The sequence below is a fragment of the Leucoraja erinacea genome, chromosome 11, assembly GCF_028641065.1.
Source record: "Leucoraja erinacea ecotype New England chromosome 11, Leri_hhj_1, whole genome shotgun sequence".
NCBI lineage: Eukaryota > Metazoa > Chordata > Chondrichthyes > Rajiformes > Rajidae > Leucoraja > Leucoraja erinaceus.
Genome location: NC_073387.1, coordinates 8,069,782 through 8,093,778, shown reverse-complemented (window position 1 = coordinate 8,093,778; position 23,997 = coordinate 8,069,782). Strand labels below are relative to the sequence as shown.

Genomic DNA, 23,997 nt, shown 5'->3' with positions numbered 1-23,997 from the left:
TGGCTGCCTGCACTACCTCAAACTCCAGCAGCCACCTTCAACTACCTTCGCAACAGGCTTCAACTAAAAAATTGCCGATTTTTAAAACAGCAACCTATTTTTAGTCGCGGCCGGTTTTGAATTTTTTTAAACTTAGACTTTGTTAATGTTGTATAATGTATGTTGACTTGCGCTTATAATGGACTTGTTTACCTCGTATTACTGATAACTTATTGTATTATTAATTATTGTATATTTATTTGCCACCTTGTTGTGATAATGTAAAACGGCAACAAGTAAGAATGTTCCTTTCCCAGTCATTATGCCAATTAAACACTCTTGACTCTTCAACCACAGTAGGGAATTAAGCACCAAGAGGGATAAGTCTGGATACCACCCAAGAACTATAAACAATTGTCCATGAACCAAATGTGCAAAGCCTGCATCTGAATGAGGAAGCCAGGGAGTTATTGCAAGGCTAGCTCTTCATCACGATTGACTTTGCCACTGGTTAATAAAGTCAAAATAAGTTGATAAACCACCATAACAAATAACTGATAATTGCCCCAATTCCTAATATGTGCACCATTGAAGCCTGGCGTTTGCCCGGATAGTAAATATAACAATGTTTTTCACTGTAACTTGGTACTCATGGCAATTATAAACCATTTGCTGGATCAGCCTTACAGTTTAAACTAAGAACAATTCTGAAGCAGAGAAGCAGAGCATGAAGCAAAGGTTGATTCATGGAATGTGTCAAGCTCAGCATTTTTAGCTGCTGAACCATTATTTCTCAACCCCTTGCCATTAAGCTTGATACATGTGTATGTATCTTTCTCTATGCCTGTTAGTTGACATTTCTAAATGAATAAAATCTTACATTGTCTGGAAGAGCTGCATGTATTGCTCATCACCACAACCACCTTCCACCGCATGGTCCAACTTCAAGATAATCTCATCTTCAAACTGTTAAAATAATAATTTGTTATTTGGGATATCTGAGATGACAATGAATAAAGGAGCAGTACAGTATTTGTGCAAGCATTATTTTGGAACAAGTAGTGATCAACATTTCAATGGTAGAAAAATTATTTCTCATTAACTCACTTGTTTCATTGGTCTCAAGAAAGACTTTTAGCATTATTTTTCCAGCACTTCACAGCTGCTACTTTTGGATTTGTTCCCAGAGTTCATCAATTCATGACCCTTTCTGCCACTCTCAGAGAGCTTTAGCAAGATATCCCTGAGCTTCTGTCATGTTGATTAGCAGAAAACCCTTCAACGTCAAACACACATAACAGACCATATGTCCATCCAGGCCTCATCCATTCAACACCAACCTCTGTTCTCTTCTAGACCCATTTCCAATTGATTCAAGCTTCCCCTTCCTCCCTGAGACCCAGATGCTGATTTTACAGTAGAATGATTACTTGGGTTTTTTAAATAATTGTTTTGGGGATGTGGCCATTGTTGGCAAGGCCAGTGTTTATTGCTGATGACGAACTGCCCCTGAGAAAGTGATAGAGAGTTGCCTTTCTGAACCAATGCAGAGAATCTTCCTGTTTTGCTCCAGAGGAGGGATTTTCAGGATTTAGTACCAGTGAAGTTGAAGGATCGGCAACAAATTTTCAAGGCAGGATGGTATGCAACTTGGATAAATCGTGTAAGTGGGGTTGCTCCCATGTGGATATATATCTAAAAAATGGGAAAGATTGGTCTGTGAAATGTGACTAATTGCTGAGGTATTTGAACATAAAAAAGCCAATTCATTCTTTCCATATTTTAGGATTTGTTGACCAATATATACATTGTGTGATGGTTGTTACATTAAGTTGCCAGCAGCCACTGTTCAGGGTCATTTTAGTTTTAGCTTAGTTTAGAGATACAGCACGGAGTCAGGCCTGTTGGTCCACTGAGTCTGGGCCAACCAGTGATCCCCATACACTAACACTATCCTACACACTAGGGACAATTGACCATCTTTACTGAAGTCAATTAATCTACAAATCTGTACGTCTTGGGAACATGGGAGGAAACCGGAGCGAGCAAGGGAAACCCAAGCAGTCCCGGGAAGAATGTACAAACTCAGTACAGACAGCACCCGTAGTCTAGATCGAACTTGGGTCTCTGGTGCTGTAAGACAGCAACTCTACCACTGCACCATCTGTATCATTGATACAGAATCATCAATTCAAATGGCAATTGGAGAATTTAAATTCAAGTAATTAAATAAATCTAATTTAAAAATTATATTAGTCTCTGCAATGTTAACAATGAAACTGTTAAATCATTATAAAAACCATCTGCTTCACAAATGTCGATCAGTGGAGAAAATCTGACTTGCTTCTGCTGCATTTCTGTAATGAATTAGTCCGAAATGGGAAGGCAAACTCTGCCCGGGGGTTCAGGGGAAATCCCTGTTGGAGTGGGTGAGTGGGTGGTCTGGAATGTGCTGAAGATCCCTGCTATTTACACTAGGGTTCTGTAGGTTCCTGAACTGGTGCCAAAGCCATTGTAAATGCACCTTCTCTATTTGTACCCTTGTGCCAGCGATGCCCAGGCCAGTGCGAATCTTGCATCCTTTCAAAGGGGTTTTGGAAACATCCTTAAACCTTTTTCTCAGTTTCTCATGATGAGCGTTTGACGGCACTGGGCCTGCACTCGCTAAAGTTTAGAAGAACGAGGGAGGACCTCATTAAAACGTATACATAGTGCGGATGTAGAGAGGATGCTTCCACAGATGGGAGAATCCAGGACTAGAGGACATACCCTCAGAATTAAAGGACGTTCTTTTAGGAAGGAATTGAGGAGGAATTTCTTTAGTCAGAGGGTGGTGAATCTGCGGAATTATTTGCCACATTGGAGGCCAGGTCAATGATAGATAGATTCTTGATTAGTTCTGGTGTCAGGGGTTATAGGGAGAAGGCAGGAGAATGGGGTTAGAAGGGAAAGATAGACCAGCCATGATTGAATGGCCTAATTTTCTCCTATCACTTATCACTGATCTTTCACCTGCTTGTCTCTTGTCATGATAGAGATCAGAATAGAGCTTGGTGCCTCGTTTGATGTATTAATCTTTGAACAGTTTATTCTTCAGGGTGCCAGAAATCTTGCTGGAGCACAGAAATGAATGGTGAATTTCATCATCAAAGTCCACCATCATTAAGTGATGACTCCTGACATGTGGGGAGCAGTCCAGGCCCCCATTGCAAACCATTTTTGTTGAAAGTGGTGCCGGTCGGAACGCCTGTTGAATGTTTAGTAGAGTGTTAAATTTGTTCATGAGATATGTATTTTTTTTTAATTTCTATTTATTTTTCATGCACACTGAATGGACACTGGTTGAGCAACGTTTTTTTGTTTCCGCTGGGTATGCGAATACTCAGGAAATGACAATAAAGATATACAATACAATACAATAATAATCACAGGTACACATGATAAAGGACCTTTGTTTGCAGAAAAGGCATGCGAGGCTAATCCTCCACTAAACGTCAGTGGACAAGCTGATAATGCTGAGCCCATGGGAGTGCAGGTGCTATTGCCACACTCTTCTTCTTTGGCAGTCCCTCAGTATCAAGGGGGACTTGAGTAAGATGGGTTCTGAAGTGACAGATGAGGCCAATGTGGGAGCGATGATCCCTTCTACAGATGAATCAAGAAGTACCTGATGAGACACTGTGCGGAAAACAGAGTGCAGCTCAAAAACTGGCCATGGTTCAGGAGTGGAGATGATGCAAGTTAAACAATTCTCCATTAGTCCTTTTGTTTAGTTTAGTTTAGAGATACAGCGCAGAAACAGGCCCTTCAGCCCAGAGTCCGCACCGATCAGCGATCTCAGCACATTAACACTATCCTACACACACTGGGGACAATTTACATTTATACCAAGCCAATTAACCTACAAACCTGGATGTCTTTGAAGTGTGGGAGGAAAACCGAAGATCTCGGAGAAAACCCATGTGATCAGGAGGAGAACGTACAAACCCATACAGACAGCATCCATATTCGGGATTAAACCCGGGTCTCTGGCATTGGATGTGCTGTAAGGCAGCAACTCTACCGTTGTGCCACTGTGCCACCCCTTAGAGGGGTATAAATGCTGTATCTTAGCTTTGCTCCAGCAAGAAACTGCTCGAGGGGAGGTGCAAATTTGTAGGGAGAAAGATTGAGAAACATGTTGGTGCGATTACACTGTTTATCTTATTTTAGTCTGTTTTGAGATTCAATCTGTTGGGAGCCCATTGCCCTTGGTTAAGGTAACAGTAAAACTATCAGACATTATCTAACTGATGTCCATTAATGTGGAAATATGCTGTCCGATGTAGTGACAATGAAAGAGCCCATGGAGACTGGAGATATTTACAATGGGAGCACTCCTCAACTGACAAGACACCTTTTAATATTGAAACACCTGCGGCTGGGCCATAGGATCCTGAGCAGAAAAATCCAGGCACACAAATATACCTCTTTTATTAAGGTTTTGAGAAATTACTCCCTGGATAATCAAACATTCCAAATATTGATTGACAGAACAAATATGTTAAGTGACATGATGACTATTTAATTCCTTCCCTGATCCTAACCTGGCAGTTTCAATATTGGATGATTCAAATAAATATCCGTCAATTGTTTTGCCGTGTGGGATTTGCAATCGTGCAAGACCAAAATGCCCCAAGCTCTGTGGTTGTTTTCAAAGTCCTTAAAGTATCCAGTTTGTTTGAGATTCATTCCTGTTTGTATTAACTGTCTGCTATCCCAATCCCATGACTCCTGAAAGATGCCCCATGCCCAACTATCCCTAATATCCTACATGTGACTTTAGGCCAGATTCTTAACTGGTTGCTTATTTCAGGAGCAATTCATGCATTCATTCATTCATTCATTCATATCATTGTTAACGATGGGCAATAAGTGTCAGCATTTCTCACATCCATCAAGTAAATAAAATTAAAAATACATCGCCTTTCAGTCCCTTTAAGTAAGGTAATCGCATTAGTGCATTGAACTCTCCCTCCAAACTTCCATCCATTGATTGCAGCAAAATGAATCTCAGAGATAGAAGATAATGCATCAATATCACGGTGCAACATGTTTTTTTTTAGGCTAACAATTATGCATCTTCCTCTGCCCAAACAAAACTCATTCAATAAGTGTTCAATAGAGTGCAGTAACATCCATCATTATTTCTAACGTCCACGAGCACCAGCAATTTTGAGCTCATCCCGTTCGAATTGTGATCACCATCCTTACTGTGCAATTATCATGCGACATTGCTCCATCTATTTCCCCAAACACCACCCCCACCTCCATCTGACAGATTCTGTTTCACAGGCAGAACTGTCTTGTGAGTTTTAAATCCCCCTGGGTTTGCCGTCATGAAAGGATTTGTGCACGATCGATCATCTTCCCCTACATACCTTTCTGAAGTTATTGAACACAGTGCACTCGCACAGCATCATGTCAAAGAAGATTGGAATAGTAGCCTTGCGAAGTTCCACCTCTGGAATCAGGGTCATTTCTAGGATTGGGCCGACCATCTCTGGGATGAAGTGGATTTTGTTCTGTGCTGTTATTCAACATGAACATGAAAACTGATTAGTGAAGTGGGTGTCTGGAAATATTCCTTACTGCAAACTTGACTTTAGAGAGCAAAGGAGAGCAGATGCAGGAAATTTGAAATGATGAACAAACAGCAAGCACTAAAACATTTTAACAGGTCAAGCAGTATCCGTGGAGAGAAACACACCATGAATATTTGCAGTATTTTTTATTCTTAACTGTTTTGCTGGTGTACTATTGGAACTAATTTGAATTGCTTTAGTGCCATTCCCATGAACATGCGACCTGAAGTGGGGGCCGCGTGGAGGTCGAGTGAGTGACGTGAAGTTCGAGCTGCGTACGGTGTCAAGACGCTGCATACTGTGTCGAGACGCTGCGCATGCCCGTCGAGGCAGTGCATATGTCGTCGAGGCGGCTGCGGGCTGGCAGGCCGCTGCCGCGCGGAATTTTTGAACACGGTCAGTTTTTCGGAGCCCCGTGCGATGTCGAGACCAGCTCCGTGCGGCTTCGGCGATCGAAGTGGGACCGGCCCCGCGAGGCCGTACGGCTCAAGCTACAACGTTAGGTTGCGCATGGAGTCGCATGCTCGTGGGACAGGCCCTTTTGTCTATTATCTTTACTCATAATTTTCCACCCTCCTCTCCTGAAGCCTCATCCTCAGGGTGTTTAGTTTAGTTTAAGATACAGCATGGAAACAGGCCCTTCGGCCGGCCGAGTCCTTGCCGATCAGTATACAGCACCATCCTACACACAAGGGACAATTTATAATTTTACAGAAGCCAATTAACCTACAAACCTGTACGTCTTTGGAGCGTGGGAGGAAACTGGAACGCCTGGAGAAAACCCACGCAGTCACAGGGAAAACGTACAGACTCTGTATAGACGGCACCCACAGTCATGATCAAACCCGGGTCTCAGGCACTGTAAGGCAGCAACTCTACCACTGTGCCACTGTGCTGCCTGTATTTGCAGTGTTTGTTTTATTGTTTAATCGGTGTTGCTAGTGTACTATTGGAACTAATGTGAATTGTTGCATCTATTATCATTATTCCTAATTTTCTACCCTCCTCTCCTAAAGCCTCATTGCCTGGGTGTTATTGATTAATGTTTACCTAGCCTTGAAGACAAAGTTTCAAGTATGATTTGACTCAGAGGATCATATTCAGTGAGGGAAGCCTGCAGCAAACTTATATTCCTTTCCTCCTGACATCCACTCAAGGATGCTTCCTGGAACGATAACTAGCTAGCAAATGGAACAGAAAATGGTCAGGCTGGTGAGGAGTGCTAAGTACCTCAGCCCAAAACGTTCAGAGATAAGGATTCTAATTGAGTTTTTATTCCTTTCTTGCTCAATGGCAGTCTGGCCATGTTGAACGTGTCCTGGCTCAGAATAATGTTTGTGGGACCGAAGCAGGGACCTGAATGGTAATTAGAATCACTGTGACACGTTGGATAAAGCACTCCTGTGGATGGACCTACAAAGTACAATCAATGTGCGTTAACAATGAATGGCCACTAAAAAGTCACAGGACTTCCCACTAGGAAATTATATCAATCCTTCAGTGCACAGAAATGCAGAAACCCAATGAATGTTTATTTTAGGGGTCTAATGCTGCTCAATCATATAGCAGGGGATAGTCATGTGTTCCAGTGTCGTAGATCAGATCAGACCCATGTTGCCATGTGTTGTAAATCAGACCTTCCCAGATTTTGTGCACTGATCAGACTTCTAGAAAGTGCAGAGGAAAGGAGGTAAAACTTGGAGTTTGTATCGCGGTGCAGGAGTGAAGTGCGATGATATTCGTACCAAGTCCTTGATTTTGCCGAACAATTGTTTACTGATTGAAGATGTATTGGGAGTTGAACAGGGCCACTGCATTAGAATTTCTGGGCCACAAAATTTCACTCACCAAGCTTGTACCACATATCACGAATATCAAACCCAATCTGACGCCTCATGTCTCCGTACCTGAAAAAAAAAAGAGCATTATCCTTTTTTTAATTGCAAAACAGCCAAGACGTATAAATAATCTGTATTTCACCACTTTGTCCTGTAATCATTAACGTTTTCCTGACATGTCTTAGACTCAAATATGGTGCCAAGGCCTGGTGACTTGTATGTGGTCTCAATGGACTATTTCTATATAGTTTGGACTAAATCTAGGATTATGCTAATGTATAATAATAATTTACTGAACTGTTTGCAAAAAAATAATTTCACTGTACCTCGATACAAGCAATAATAAAGAACAATTGAACATTGGGAGGAAATACTACAGAACAACACATGGGAAAAATTAGCCAGTTACCCGATAGTGTGCTGATTTATTTTCCATTATCTTTAGAAGATAAATGTCAAAGAAACCGACTGATTCTCAAGATAAAGGATCATCCATTTAGATCTGAGAGAAAGTGAATTGCCGTTTGTCCTTAGAATTTTCTATTCTAGATATCTAATCAATGCAGAGCACTTGAGTTCATTCCAGATTATACTGAAGGTAGACACAAGATGCTGGAGTAACTCAGCGGGTGAGGCAGCATCTCCGGAGAGAAGCAATGAGTGACGTTTCGGGTCAAGACCCTTCTTCAGACTCAAAGAGGGTCTCGACCCGAATCGTCGCCCATTCCTTCTCTACAGAGATGCTGCCTCACCTGCTGAGTTACTCCAGCATCTTGTGTCTACCTTCAATTTAAACCAGCATCTGCAGTTCTTTCTTACCAGATTCGACTGACATATTTTTGAACAAATAGAATCAGAAGATTTCGTTGTTTTGATACAGCAGAAAAACAGGCCCTACGGCCTACCGAGTCTGCGCCAACCAGCGATCCCTGCACACTTACAATGCTCTACACACACTAGGGACAATTTTACATTTATACCAAGCCAATTAACCTACAAACATTTAGGATACATTTGGATATGTATATGGATAGGAGATATTTTTAAATGGATATGGGCCAAATGCAGGTAAATGGATCAGTTTAGCTGAATCTTGATTGGTATGGACAAACTGAGCCAAAGAGCCTGTTTCCGTGCTGTATGCCTCTGTGACTATCTATCCTTGTGAGAGTACATGCCTCCACTAGGGCAGTGTTTCAGGTTTCAATCACCCAGTGGATGAAAACTTGCTTCCTCTGATCCCCTCTAAACCTCTTCTCTTTACGGTACACCCATGCTGTCAGATACCGCTGCCACGTGAAAACCTTTCAACTATCTTCCCTATTTAAAACTCCTCAGCATTTTGTATACATCTACCAGGTTGCCTCTCGGTCACCTCTGCTGTGTGGTAAAGAAATATTCAGTCAGACTCTCTTCCTACCATCCCCGACAACATCTGTCGAATCTTCTCAGCACCTTCTCCAGTGCTGTCATAAGGTCATAAGGTCATAAGCGATAGGAAAAGATTTGGGCCATTCGGCCCATCAAGTCTACTCCGACATTCAATCATGACTGATCTATCTCTCCCTCCTAACCCCATTCTCCTGCCTTCTCCCCATAACCTCCGACACCCACACTAATCAAGAATCTATCTATCTCTGCCTTAAAAATATCCACTGACTTTTCCGCCACAGCCTTCTGTGGCAAATAATTCCACAGATTCACCACCCTCTGACTAAAGAATTTCCTCCTCATCTCCTTCCTAAAAGAACATGCTTTAATTCTGAAGCTATGACCTCTAGTCCTAGACTCTCCAACTAGTGGAAACATCCTCTCCACATCCACTCTATCCGATGTCACATCCTTCCTACAATGTGGTGATCCGAACTGTACTCAATACACCAGCTGGTGGAAAACCAATGTTTTATAAAGTGGTACCATAAACTCCCTGACACACTCTATTCATCAGTTAATGAAATAACAACTTTGTGGGTGGCACGGTAGCGTAGCGTTAAAGCTACTGACTTACAGGGCCTGTCCCACTTTCACGACCTAATTCACGACCTCTGCCGAGTTTGCCCTTGACTCATACTAGCAGCATGATTGTCACGAGGTCCTAGGAGGTCTTAGGTAGGTTGTAGCAGGCCGTGATGCTAGTCGTAGATACTCGCGGCATCAAGTAGGTCGGGGCGTTTCTCTAGCATGATGAAATATGTCCACGGGGAAAAGAGGTCGTGAATTAGGTCATGAAAATGGGACAGGACCTCTACAGGGCCAGAAATCCGGGTTCGATCCTGACCATAGGTGCTGTCGGTACAAGTTAGTACGTTCTCCACATGACCTGCATGGACTTTCTCAGAGATCTTCAGTTTCCTCCCACACTCCAAAGACATACAGGTTTGTGCTTTAACAGGGTTTGTATAAAAAAGGTTAACTTGTCCCTAGTGTATGTAGGGTAGTGTTAATGTGTGGGCATCACTGGTCGGCATTGACTCGGTGGGCCGAAGGGTCTATTTCCATGCTGTATCTCTAAACTAAACTAAACTAAAACTATCCCATATGACTTTTTCAACATCTTATCTACCCATGCTGCCACCTTCAAGCATGAACTTGTACACTGTGGTCCCCCTGTTCTTCGAAACTAACTGACACCCTATGATTCCTTGTGTAACCTGTTCTAAACATTCGGCATCAGCAAGCTGGCCGCGAAAACCAGTGGTATGCTGAGCTAAACTGCAGCACTTCCAAAGAAGGTAACTGTGGCCAGACCAAAGTGCCAACGTTCATGTGAAAGATTGATTTGACGTTGTGGAAACATAGAAGAACAGCATTAACATGGGGTAGAACAGATGCCAAAGTTTCAGATATCTCATTGGAGATCTCCTGATTCTGCATAGGCCAGGAAATCCTACATGCCCGCACTCTGAAGGCAGCTACAGATAATCATGGAGTTTAATGCCTTGCGATCTGGATCCAGTCCCTTCAGAAGTTCAATGATTATACAGGAGTGATTAAGGTCAGTCTATGGACTATTAAATCCCATTTACTATCTGTTGCATCACTAGTCTTGGTCAATGCTGAATGCACCATGCCCCCATCACTCAACCACCAACATTCGCAATCAGAACATGCTAAGTGAATTAGTACAATGCAAATTTACAGAAAACTCTACTTTAAGTGTTGAATATGTCAGAAGGACACATTTGTATGTTGTTTTGCATCCTTTACACATTAATTCTCCAGACTTCACATAGGTTCTTTGGAGATCCCAAGCCAAATATTCATCCCTGACCAGCACTGCTCCCTCTAAGATGTCACTCTCTTCCATGGGACACAGCCTGGGTTTGCAATAGCAAGAACAAGCAGAAACTAACAAGAGGGATGGCTTAATCCCCATGGAAGAAACAAGGCAGGCCATTATTGAGGTGTTCAGGGATGAGGTTGCAACAAGGCTGAAAGTATTGAACATGACCTGTATTCCCGTACATATTCCATATGACCTATCATCACTCAATCCACATTTACAACCTGGCTAGGGATCAAGAAGACAGTAAAACTCCCACCCGGGTCAGGATGGGTGAAGCCACATGTTTTGCTGATGTGGACTCCACTAAGTACTTGCAGTTAGTAATCTTTCAAATATGTAATTGAAATGATTGGGCAAGGTGCCATCAAGCCTGTGTCAAACATCAGAGGATGTGGTTAGCCATCTCCATCTTTATTCAGGATGGAGCCCAACTTTAACACAAAGGAATTGATGGCCAACTGTTCACCTGCCCATTGTTGCCGCCACAGTGAAGCAAGGCATGGTCAATGTTGCAGCTTCCACTGCACTACAAGTCGCCTGAGTTCTGCACTGCAGCTCAGACTGTTACCATGGTTACCATGGTTACCATGGCTTACAGTAAGCCAAGGGGCTTGCAAGGTCCCACAGCAGGTTGCCAGGATCTCCGACGAGTTGCCCCAAGTGAGTAGCATTTCTACTGTGAGCAAAAGCAGCCACCTTTCCCACGACTACCGAGAAAGCTGCCTTGCACAAGCCATCTCTGGCTGCTAGGGAAACAATTACTAACATAAGAAAAGATACACGGACCCACGGCACAAGGCAGTGATTAGGGCTGATTATCATGTGGTGTATAGTATATGGATGAAATGGATTAATTTGGCATGCAATATTTAATCTGCAGTATATTTTACTATAAAATGTGCCCTAGCTGTTGCTATGATGGTCATTTACAGAGATGAAGAAAGGTGTATGAATGTTTAAGGTAGAAGATTAAGAATTTTGAATTAATAGTTTAATCTAAGATTATAATTGTGTGCATTCTTCAGACGGTCAGGTTAGAAATATGTTTTCCTCTTTCTACTAATTTCTTCTTCCTCATCCTATTCTTTCTCCTCAATGGAAAGCTGGTTCTGAGCTCTGGCCCCACAGTGGTCAGTCAGTAAATGAAACACACAACAGACCCCCAAGGGTCTTGGCACCTGCAGACATCAGATGCAAGGATCATAGGTTGTTAGGAGGGTGAACCAGACTAAAGCCTCCAGCACCTGGGAGATAGGCTGTAGGAGGCAGCCCCCGGGACACAAAAAAGAGGAGAGGGATGTCAGATCACGGGAACAGCTCCAGTACATCTACCGGACCTTGGACTTTGAATAATGGCAACAAAAATGGCGGCATGTGTAATGTATGCAAAAAGAATTTCACTGTGAAATTGCACATGTGACAAATGACTATTGAACTATCTTGGTTTTGGTGTACGCAACATTGGCACCGAGCGCCCACAAGGTGATGATAGTTCAGTCATTTGTTTCAGTAACATGGGACGCCTGCTTTCTTCATCCATTGATATCAAAGCAATTACACCAGTAGATCCTATCAGCAGGAACGTCCCTGCCTGAACAGCATTACCTCACACATATTTTCATGCTGCTCGGGTAGCTGGTTTACTCCTTGAACTGTGTGTGTGGTCATCATGTGCTGCTGAGAGCAAAAGAAACAGACTGCCAGAGGAACCCGACGGGGAATGCAGCACCTGTGGTGGGAAATAGACAGACAATGTTCCGGGGTCGGGACCCTTAGTCTCTCTGCTGGATTAGAAGGGAAATAGAGGGACAATCAGAGAAGAGGAGGGGAGAGCTGGCAAGTGATATGTGGAATGCAGACACAAAATGCTGGAATAACTCAGCAGGACAGGCAGCATCTCTGGAGAGAAGGAATGGGTGAGGTTTTGGGTCGAGACCCTTCTTCGGCGATATGTGGATCCAAGTAAGGAGGGGTTGATTGGCAGATAAGTTAGGGGATGGAGGAAGAGATAGACCCTGTATCTTCTGCCTGTACATCATCTTGTTAGCAAATATAACCAACAATAAGACATAAATGATTTCTGCTGATTTTAAATAGTATTGACAGGGAGTTAAGGGCCTGTCCCACGAGCATGCGACTGCATGCGGCAAGCGCAACCTAACGTGGTCACTTGAGCCATACAGCCTCGCGGGGCCGGTCCCACTTCGATCGCCGGAGCCGTACGGAGTGGTGTGGAGCTGGTCCCGACATCGCGCGGGGCTCCGAAAAACTGACTGTCCAAAAATTCCGCGCAGCAACAGCCTGCCGGCCCGCAGCCGCATAGCGGCCATACGCACCGCTTTGTCGGGCGTGTGCAGCATCTCAATGCCGTACGCAGCGTCTTGACGCCGTACGCAGCGTCTTGACGGCGTACGCCTAGCGCGAACTTCCCGTGGACTTCGCTTGAACTTCACGTCAACTCGTACGGGATCACTCGACATCCGCGCGGCCCCCCCTTCCAGTTTGGTCGCGCTCACCGCATGCAGTCGCATGCTACTGGGACTGGCTCTGTACGGGGATCACTCAACATCTGCACGGCCCCCGCGTGGCCCCCGCTTCAGGTTTGGTCGCGCTTGCCGCATGCAGTCGCATGCAGTCGCATGCTTGTGGGACAGGCCCTTAACTCCCTGCTCTTGAACATGTTGGTCCATTCAAAGGTAAGAGAGGGATTGGTTGGAGTATTAAAGTCTAAAATGAACGGAACACAGTGATGATCTGCAGCCTATGTGCACTTCCATATGTAAATGTCTATGTCAATATAGGGTGTGAAGCAATTAGCAACACAAATCGCCACACACGGCATAGGTGCTGTTTTGGGGATCCACTGTCAGTCATGGCTTTCATTAAAGGATGTACTGCCCTGAATTTTGTACTCTTAGTCTCAAGCTCTCGCGCAAGGAATCCTGCGTGCTTAATCTTGACCAGATTAGGGAAAACCAAACACTTTAACTCCACATCCAATTCCTACACTGCCCTTTCTGTCCTGGGCCTCCTCCATTTTCAGAGTCAGGCCAAATATAAATTTGAGGAACAGCACCTCATATTTCGCTTAAGCAGCTTACAACCCAGCAGTAGGAATATTGTTTCCTCGAAATTCAAATAGCCCTTACATCTCCTCTCGCTCTGTCTCTCCCCCATCCTAGTTGTCATACTAGTACTAGTTTCGCTGTCGTGCTTCTGAGTTTTACTGCTTGTATCACTCGTCATTACGTTCCCCACAGCCAACAATGGACCATTGTGGGCTCCACTTTTCCATGGTCATTGTTGTTGGCTTTGATTTGACTTTTTGCATATCTTTCATAAATTTGTTCTTTATCTCTCTTGCTTCCTTGTCACTGACTCTCAGTCTGAAGAAGGGTCTCGAAACTAAATATCACCTATTCCTTTTCTCCAGAGATGCTGCCTGGCCCACTGAGTTACTCCAGCTTTTTGTGTCTGACTAAAGTACTAAAGGCAGCTTTAGAGTCCCATTGAAACAGGTCGGCAAGGTGGTCATGGTCATAGACTCATAGAGTGGAAACAGGCCCTTCGGCCCAACTCGCCCACACCGGCCAACAATGTCCCAGCTACCCTAGTCCCACATGCCTGCACTTGGTCCATATCCCTCCAAACCTGTCCTATCCATGGACCTGTCTAACTGTTTCCTAAACAATGGGATAGTCCCAGCCTCAACTACCTCCTCTGGTAGCTTGTTCCATACACCAACAAAAAGTTACCCCTCGGATTCCTATTAAATCTTTTCCCTTTCACCTTGAACCTATGTCCTCTGGTCCTCGATTCCCCTACCCTGGGTAAAAGACTCTGTGCATCTACCCAATCTAATCTATAAGATCACATCCTCCTGCGCTGCATGGAATAGAGACCCAGCGTACTCAACCTTTCCCTATAGATCACACCCTCAAGTCCTGGCAACATCCTCGCAAATCTTTTCTGAACCGTTTCACGCTTGACAATATCTTTCCTATAACATGGTGCCCTGAACTGAACACAATATTCTAAATACGGTCTCACCAACGTCTTATACAACTGCAACATGACCTCTCTACTTCTATACTTAATACTCTGACTGATGAAGGCCAAAATGCCAAAAGCCTTTTTGACCACCTTATCCACCTGCGATTCGACCTTCAAGGAACCATGCACCTGTACTCCTGGATCCCTCTGCTCAACAACACTCCCCAGAGGCCCACCATTTACTGTGTAGGTCCTGCCCTTGTTCAACATCCCAAAATGCAGCACTTCACACTTCTCTGTATTAAATTCCATCAACCATTCCTCCACCCACCGGGCCAATCGATTCAGATCCAGCTGCAATCGTTCAGCAGTGGTGTAGCAGTAAAGCTGCTACCTTACAGTGCTTGCAATGACAGAGACCCGGGCTCGATCATGACTATGGCTGCTGCCTGTATGGAGTTTGTACGTTCACCCCATGACTGTGTCGGTTTTCTCTGCGATCTTCGGTTTCCTCCCACACTCTAAAGACATACAGGCTTGTAGGTTAATTGACTTGGTATCAATGTAAATTGTCCCAAGTGTGTGTAGGATAGTGTTAATGTGTGGGGATCGCTGGTCGGTGCAGATTCGGTCGGCCAAAGGGCCTGTTTCCGACCTGCATCACTAAAACTTAAAAAAATCTAACTTTAGAATTGTAAACTCATGACTTGTGTCAGCTTTGCTTTGGTGATGATACTGTTGCCTCACCATTGGAATTTCATCGCCTACTCTGGATTCATGAAGCAGCCTGGTTGGGGATTTACAGAGTGCCGCACTGTCCGAGGTGTGGTCCGTGGATATGATACGTACTCTCTGAGGTTGCACTCTCTTGCAGTGGAATTGGCTCTGGTGTCAGGCTCAGTACATTCTGCTCATACATTGGCTTTGAAACAGATCATTTGATTATCATTGCACTGCTGTTTATGAGACCTTATTATTTTACAAGCTGGCTGCCACTTTTATTATCTTATTGAAGTGATTACACTTCAAGTTAAACACTTAATTAATAGTAAAATGGTTCAGGATACCAAGATGATGATGAAAGTCAAGGAATAAATTCAAGGCTTTCTTTTTTTCTTTCAAATGCCCTTTAATAAACCAGGATTCAGGTCAGAGATTCCTGCTCTCTTACTCTGTCGAAGGAATGAACCAAATGAAACCAGGCAAAACTATCAGAGCTCTGTGGCCCAGGAGAAAACGCCCTGCTCTCTACTTTTTAGACTGATTGATTGACCCTCTATCAATTGCCAATTTGTAATGTTGCTTAGTCCCTGCCTTTCTTTAGTAAGCGCAAGTTTTCAAATGCATCAAGATGCTAAAACTAGTTTGCATGAAACAAACGTCAATTTGAGTCTAGATGAAGAATCTTATCCCAAAACATAGACTCTCCATCTCCCTCAAGTTCCTGAACACCTAAGGGGCTGTCCCACTGCGACGACCTAATTGCCGAGTTTAGAAGAGTTTAGGAGAGTTTCATGTTGAGATTGTCATGTTGAAGACCTCCTTCGACTATGTAGAAAACCTCCTTCGACTATTTTGAAGACTAGCTTCAACTAGCTTTGGGAAAATTGGAAACCAAATAGTGGAGTGTGAAGATGATCTCCTTCGATCTCCTTCGATCTCCCTTCGACTATGTTGAAGACTATCTATGATTACCTTCAACTACCCTCGATTAGCTACGAATAACATGCTGACCTACTACAACCTATTTCGACTAAACATACGAGTAAAAAAAATATCGATTTTTTTTTTCCCAAGCGCTCTTTTTTTAAACTCGTGGGCATTTTTCAGCATGTTGAAAATTATGCCGCAACCTAGCTGAGGCCTCGAGTACGCGGGGACTACTCTCGAGCATAAAGGAGAGTTACAAAGACCTCCTAGGACCTCGTGTCGACTATGCTTTGAGTATGAGTCGAGGGCAAACTCTTCTAAACTCGCCAGATAGGTCGCCGCAGTGGGACAGCCCCTTTTGTTCTTCCAACTGCTTTCCACCTTTTTTAACCATCTTAAATACCCAACTAGCATGAGAGTTCTTACACTGCCAAGCTGTAGAATGAGTACAGTCACAATGTGAGCAGGAAATAACAATGATTGGTAATTAGCTTGACTGTCTAATGAGAGAGTATGTTTGCAAAACTCTGTCAGCGGAAAATAAATTGATTGGGGAGGATTAACACTGAGCAAAGCAGCTTCCAGGCATAGAGTAGAATACACTGGTCATTGCTAGTTCATGTATATCATTCAGATTCAAGCCCACTCTGACTCAAAATAAAGACGGGAATATTAGCAGGAATAGTCCACTTTGCCTTCTCAGCTGTTCATTATGACCATGGCTGATCTGCCCAGGCTTCATCTCCCCTTGTGTGTCAATTTCCCAGGGCTCTTAATTCCATGATCTTTAAAAAACGAATCTATATTCGCTTTAAATAGCCCAAGTGATCTAGCCTCCGTAATCACCCAGAGATTCACCACCCTTCACACAGCTCATCTGCTCATTTACCTTCTTCGATACAATGTTTCAATTCTGCTGCAAATGAGAGTTCTTGGTGTTCTGACTTAGATTTGAACAAGAAAATGTATGAAAACCAACCCGAAGCATCTCAAAAGAAAGGAAGAAAGGAATTAAGAGGGTGTGATTAAAAGTTCTGTTGAAGTGACTAGCTTTATAGAAGATTATTATAAAAGGACCAACAATTTAAAAGATAGCATGGTTTAGTAAGTGATAGCAACGTGTGGGCCCACGCATCTGAGAACAGTACGAGCAAAGGGTGACGTGTCGGAGTGAAGGATATATGGCATCAATGTAGGAAAAATAGAGTGAGCTTGTGGATCATGCAGGAATGGAAGATATAAACATGATAACAAGGTTTAGGCTATGATTTAAATAAGAGAATGACAATCTTAAATTGGAAGTGTAGTCGAACTGAATGCCAATGTAACTCACCAAAGGCAGGAGAGATGAGCATTCAGTGGGAGATTACGAACAGAGATGCGGAGGAGGTGAGATCACAGTGGGGAAGGGATTGTGGTGGTGATGTGTCAACTGTCCATTATGATGGGCCACCATGGAGAGGACAACGCATTTTAACCACTAATGAGGATAAAACGCTGCAAGAAATATTTTATCAAATCACCCTTAATTTTAAAATAGGATAAATCAGCAGACTGAGCACCAGATGAGCAGATGGAATTAGGTTTCTGAGGCAATAATTGTCAAAAGCCCCTTATATTCCACAGAGTTTTTATGCACACAGTGAGACTATTGTATAAATTCAGAAGGGAGATTTGAAACTGAATGGTTATTCAGGAAAGTTTCTTTTCTGACTATTAATGGTCATATCCAAGCCCGAATCACACAATGTCAGAGTAAAACACCTACTTGTTCAAGATCTTGGTGCCTTTAGCTTGAGAAAAGTGTTCCAACTGCAATGAATCTTGTGTAATGAAGACCACGGCCAGAAGAAAGTAGTTATTCCACAGCTGAAGAGAATAAAAACATTTTAATTCACACAAAAACAAAATATAAATGTCAATACATGTCATAACCCATCACTACTTAAGTGTAATGGCTTAACCTGGCACTTTAATTATTTTGAAGTAATTGGCATTTTTAACCAAAATTATAAGCGATATTTCTAAATAATATATGCAAGGTCTTGTCAACCTAATTGTGCCAATATCTCTAGTTTACATGTTTTATATGAGATCTTTGTGTTTTGAACCATTCTCTGCATTATTCTTTTATAATGAGGAGACCAAATAGGGCAGTAGAAATGTCAAATGCAAGATGGAGCATAGCAATGGTGATGTCATTCCATCCTTCCAGCCTGATGTACCCTTCAATCATAATCATCATAAAACAAACCAGAGAACATTAACAAAATGTTTTAAATCACACTAAAAATAACAAAAGAAAATACATAAAGACAGACAGACTGTTGACGAGGCAGCCATCGTGGCACCACTCGGTTGTAAATCAGACTCCTATCTCCATAATAATAGTAAACACTGTGGTGCTCATCCACTACACATTGAGTGCTTGTATCTCAACTATTTGTGTGCCTTGGATCTTTAATATTATTACCTGGGCAATATTTGTCTTGGTTATGGAGTCATAGAGTCATACATCACAGAAACAGGCCCTTCCGCCCAGTCTGCCCATGCTGACCAATGTGCCACATCTATTTCAGTCCCACCTGCCTGCTTTTGGCCCATATCCCTCTAAACCTTTCATATCTGTATACCTGTTCTGATTTATTTTAAGTGTAGTTATAGTACCAATAAATGTTGTTATAGTTTTAAATGTTGTTATAGTGCCAATAAATGTTGTTAAAGTAGCAATGTGTTCTGATCTTTTTAATTGACGGCTTTTTCGTGTGGGAATTTCAGATGTGTGCAAACCTCCATATTAAATAGTCATTGAGTCAGGAAGCACGGAAGAAGGTCCTTCAGACCACTACATCCATGTTGCACATATTGTTCATCTACACTGATCCCATTTGCTTGCATTAGCCTGTATCTTTTTATACTTTGCATATGCAGTCCGAAGGTCTCTTAAACATAGTGATTGTATTTGATTCTCCCACCTCTCTTTCAATGTGTTCTAGATGTCAACTAATTTTGGTCAACAAACACTTCCCCTGTGGATTCTCTCTACAATTCCTTCCTTTCACTTTAAACATATGCCTTCTTGTTTTTTGATAGTTTAGCGAGGAGAGAAAAAAATGATTCTCTCAACCCTATCTATGCCTCCTACAATGTTATATACCACTCTCAGGTCACCCCCTCAATCTCTTCTGCTCCAGCAAAATACAAGTCCAGCCTATACAATCTCACCCCATGCAAAGGGTGGTGGGTGTATGGAACAAGCTGTCAGCGGAAGTTTTCGAGGCAGGGACCATCCCAACATTTAAGAAACAGTTAGACAAGTACATGGAAAGGACGGGTTGGGAGGGATATGGACCAAATGCAGGCAGGTAGTACTAGTGTAGCTGGGACGTGTTGGCCAGGGGGAGTTCTCCCCCCCACGGGTACCATGTAATCCCGTGCTACCCGCTCCATGGCCGGATAGTCGGCGACCAAACCGTCTCCCCCACCTGGTTTGCCAGATGAGGAGGGGGCTGTGGACCTCCAGCAGGACCAAAATCAAGACTTGTCAAAGGGCAGATGAGCTTCTAGCGAGCCAACGGCCATCCACACTTCAGTAGAAGTTGCGATCACTGTCGTACATAACATTGTAAGGAATGATGATAAAGCACACACACCAAAATCCTTTACTTCCAGCGGCGGAAGTCTGCAGGAACTGGAGGACAGAGATGTGTGATGGGCCCATCAAAGGGTCCGTTCCCATTGAAAACCAGCACCACTGCGTCGCTAATGTTTTCAATGATGATGAATGAATGAATGAATGATTGAATGAATGAATGACATATTGGCCGGTGTGGGCAAGTTGGGCTGATAAGCCTGTTTCCACACTGTATCACTCTATGACTCGATGACTATACTTTTGAAGTCCCCGTCCATTCCTGCAGAAACTACATTGCACTCTTTTCAGTACCATCACATTCTACCTAAAACATGGCAACACGAATTGCACACCGTACTTGTCTCACAATGTTTTATACAACTGCAGCATACACCCCTATGTTTATATTGTATGTCCCAATTTATCAGGACAAACCTACTAGATGTCTTCTTCAAAACTCTACCGACTTGTGTTGTTACTTCTAGGGAACTAAGGATTTTCCCGTGGGTTCTGTTTGTTCATTAACATTTCTTTGCGTCTTAGTAATTACTGGACGTGTTCTATCATTATTAAACTTTGCAAAATGCATCAGGTTTACTGTCCTCTGGGCAAGTATAGTGAGGTGCAGACACAGCACAATGAAAATCTTGCTTGCAGCAGCATCACAGGCACTTGGACAGACAACACAGGAAACATAAACTGTACATACATTATGAAGACCGTGTAGAAACAAGGCATTCGTACAATATCAAAATACAAGTCAGGGTTGAGTGAAGGGTGGCACTAATCGTTTCCTTAAAGCCCTGTCCCACGGTACGAGTTCATTCCATGAGCTCTCCCGAGTTTAAAAAAATCAAACTCGTGGCAAGCATGGAGAATGAACGTGGTGGGTACGTTGGAGCTCGGGGACGTCTCTTAGCGGCTCGTACCGCTAATGGCAGGTACTCAGGAAGATTCGCTAATGGCAGGTAAGCACGGGATGACTCGTGAAGATTTTTCAACATGTTGAAAAATGTCCACTGGAGCCCCGAGTACCGACGAGTGGCCATTACCGTTAATCTCCGAGTCAAATCTTCCTGAGCAAACTCGGGAGAGCTCTTGGCATGAACTCGTACCGTGGGACAGGGCTTTTACTGAGGTAGGATTAGAGTCGTGCAAGTTGGTTCAAGAACCTGATGTTTATGGGAAAGTTACTTTTCCGGAACTTGATGGTGTGGATTTCAGGCTTTGGTACCACTTGCTGTAAGATCATAAGGTCATGTGATAGGAGCAGAATTAGGCCATTCAGCCCATCAAGTCTGCTCCACCATTCAATCATGGCTGATCCATCGCTCCCTCCCAACACCATTATCCTGCCTTCTTCCCATTACCCCTGACAGCCATACTAATCAAGAATCTATCTATCTCTGCCTTAAAAATATCAATCGTCTTGGGCTCCAACAAATTCCACAGATTCACCACCACCATCTGACTAAAGAAATTCCTCCTCATCTCCTTCTTAAAGGATCGTCCTTTAATTCTGAGGCTGTGACCTCTAGTCCTAGACATTATCTGATAGATGGCCAACTTTCTATCTGATCTATAATCCTACAGATTCCTTGTTATCCAAAACACCATTAATTTTCATCTTAATTGCAAACCTACCAACTGTACTTCCTACATCCACATCCAAGTCATTGAGATATATATAAGAAACAACAAGGGTCTCTTTACTAATCTTGCTCGTCACTTCCAATCTAAAAGCATCTTTCTACCACTAGGCTTTGCCCCTTTCATCAAGCCAGCTCATCCTGAATCCCATCTGCCTTAACCCTCTGGACCAGCCTACTGCACAGGACTTTGTAAAATGCCTTACTAACACACCAGCATCCTGCTTTCATCAATGTTCTTATTTACCTCCTTGAAACAGCTCACCCACTTCTTGTGAAGGAATGGTTCTTGTCATCATCCTTCCCTGATATTGAGCGAATTCCACAAAACACCCTTTCCTCCCCAAACTCAAAATGTTTATCTCCATCAGTGGAGTAAAACATTTTTTCATGGCAACCCTAGTAAATACTTCAATCATCTTAAACAGCTTGATTGAGTCATCAATTAATCTTTGGGCAAATACCGTGTCAAAGGAATCTGTCTTAATAATTCAATATTTTTAGCCTACGATTATTTTCCTTCCCATGTCAGCATATCCTTCCTGTCCAGAAATAAACAATTATTCCATGTGGGATCGACTAGAGTTCCATACAACTATAACATAATTCCCTGCCCTTTGTAATCTAGCTAATAGTAAAGGACAAAATTCCATTCATTATTGTAATTCCTTCAATAATTGTCCAACTACTGGATATTTTTTGTGTTTCATGTACAAGTTTCTGGATTCACTTTGTCTGTTACTTTGAAATTTGGAAATAATGTTTAAATCAGATATTAGGTGATTATAAAAATCAATGGGGGAAGAGTGGTAGTGATGATTTGGAGCATGTTGCCCGTGGAAAAAGTGTGGGGACTATTATTGTGTGTGTGCGTGTGTGTGTGTGTGTGTGTGTGTGTGTGTGTGTGTGTGTGTGTGTGTGTGTGTGCGTGTGTGTGTGTGTGTGTGTGTGTGTGTGTGTGTGTGTGTGTGTGTGTGTGTGTGTGTGTGTGTGTGTGTGTGTGTGTGCGCACACTAAACTTTGTATTTCTCATTTATTATATTGCTTACAGTGTACTATGTTTACATATTCTGTTGTGCTGCTGCAAGTAAGAATTTCATTGTTCTATCTGGGACAAATTACAATAAACACTCTTGACTTGACTCTTGAAAGGATCATCAGGGCTTTCAGAAAAGTCAAGACTTTGAGGGAAACTATTTGGAATTGGACTGAAAAAATTGTATCAATGGGTTTCCTCTTACTAGAATTGATTGAGTCTCAATGGACTGAAAACCTTTTTCTCAGCAATATTACTTCTTTAAACTAGATGTAGCCCGCTGTTCCTCATACTGAGCTCCATCTGCCACAGTTTTGCCCGTTCAGTGTGTTATTCCCTATTTACAATTGGCTGGCCATTTCTACAGTACTACCTAAATTAGTATTCACAGCAAATCCTTTCTTCCTTCATCTCTCCGTTCCTGTTATCAGACAACTGAACCATCGGACCGCAACCAGAGAGCAGTTCTGAAATACTACTGGACTAACATTGATCGGACTTTGCTGGCTTTAGCTTGCACTAAACATTATTCCCTTATCATGTATCTCTACACTGTGAATGGCTTGATTGTAATCATGTATTGTATTTCCGCTGCCTGGTTAGCACACATCAAAAGCTTTTCACTGTACCTCGGTACATGTGACAATAAATAAACTTCACTCATGTACTGAAATGTTGAAGTTGCTGCGAGATTTTGTTGATCAATGTTGACAATTTAGGTGTGTACTTTTTTAATCAAATTTCAACTACACCTTTTGCCCACTTTTCTACACATGTCGTTTAAGAAGGAACTGCAGATGCTGGAAAATCGAAGGTAGACAAAAATGCTGGAGAAACTCAGCGGGTGAGGCAGGATTTATGGAGCGAAGGAAATAGGCAACGTTTTGGGCTGAAACATTGCTTATTTCCTTCGCTCCATAAATCCTGCCTCACCCGCTGAGTTTCTCCAGCATTTTTGTCTACTTTCTACTCATGACAATAGGTTGTGTCTAATTCCCTGTTTTTATTTCATTCAATAGTCTCTCATACCCCTCAGCTAACTAATTCATGAAACAAAGTGAGCTACTGTCAATTATCATGGCATGGTTGATGGCCTTCAGTCATGAAAGTTGGCTGAAAGAAATTCAACATATCCTTAAAATCCACTTTCCTGATCAAGCTTTAGAATATACAAATACTTTTCATTAATTAAATCATTTTATTAAAACATCTGTTAAGCACAGAAGGGCAATTGCTTCCACATTAAGTTCACCGTATTGTAATCCAACAATTTTACACCTAGCCAGCTTTAAATGGCCCTGGATATTG

General features: G+C 42.7%; 1 protein-coding gene across 1 annotated transcript in view; it reads right to left on the bottom strand.

The window, feature by feature from the left end:
• The window catches only part of LOC129701436 (dedicator of cytokinesis protein 2-like), a 671,641-nt gene that overhangs the window by 142,670 nt on the left and 504,974 nt on the right, over nt 1–23,997 (bottom strand). The window contains exons 31-34 of the mRNA XM_055642616.1: nt 18,139–18,239; nt 7,452–7,510; nt 5,400–5,548; nt 860–945 (exon numbers count right to left, since the gene is read on the bottom strand). Of these exons, the coding sequence (XP_055498591.1) occupies nt 860–945; nt 5,400–5,548; nt 7,452–7,510; nt 18,139–18,239 (395 nt within the window). The remainder of the gene's footprint in view (nt 1–859; nt 946–5,399; nt 5,549–7,451; nt 7,511–18,138; nt 18,240–23,997) is intronic.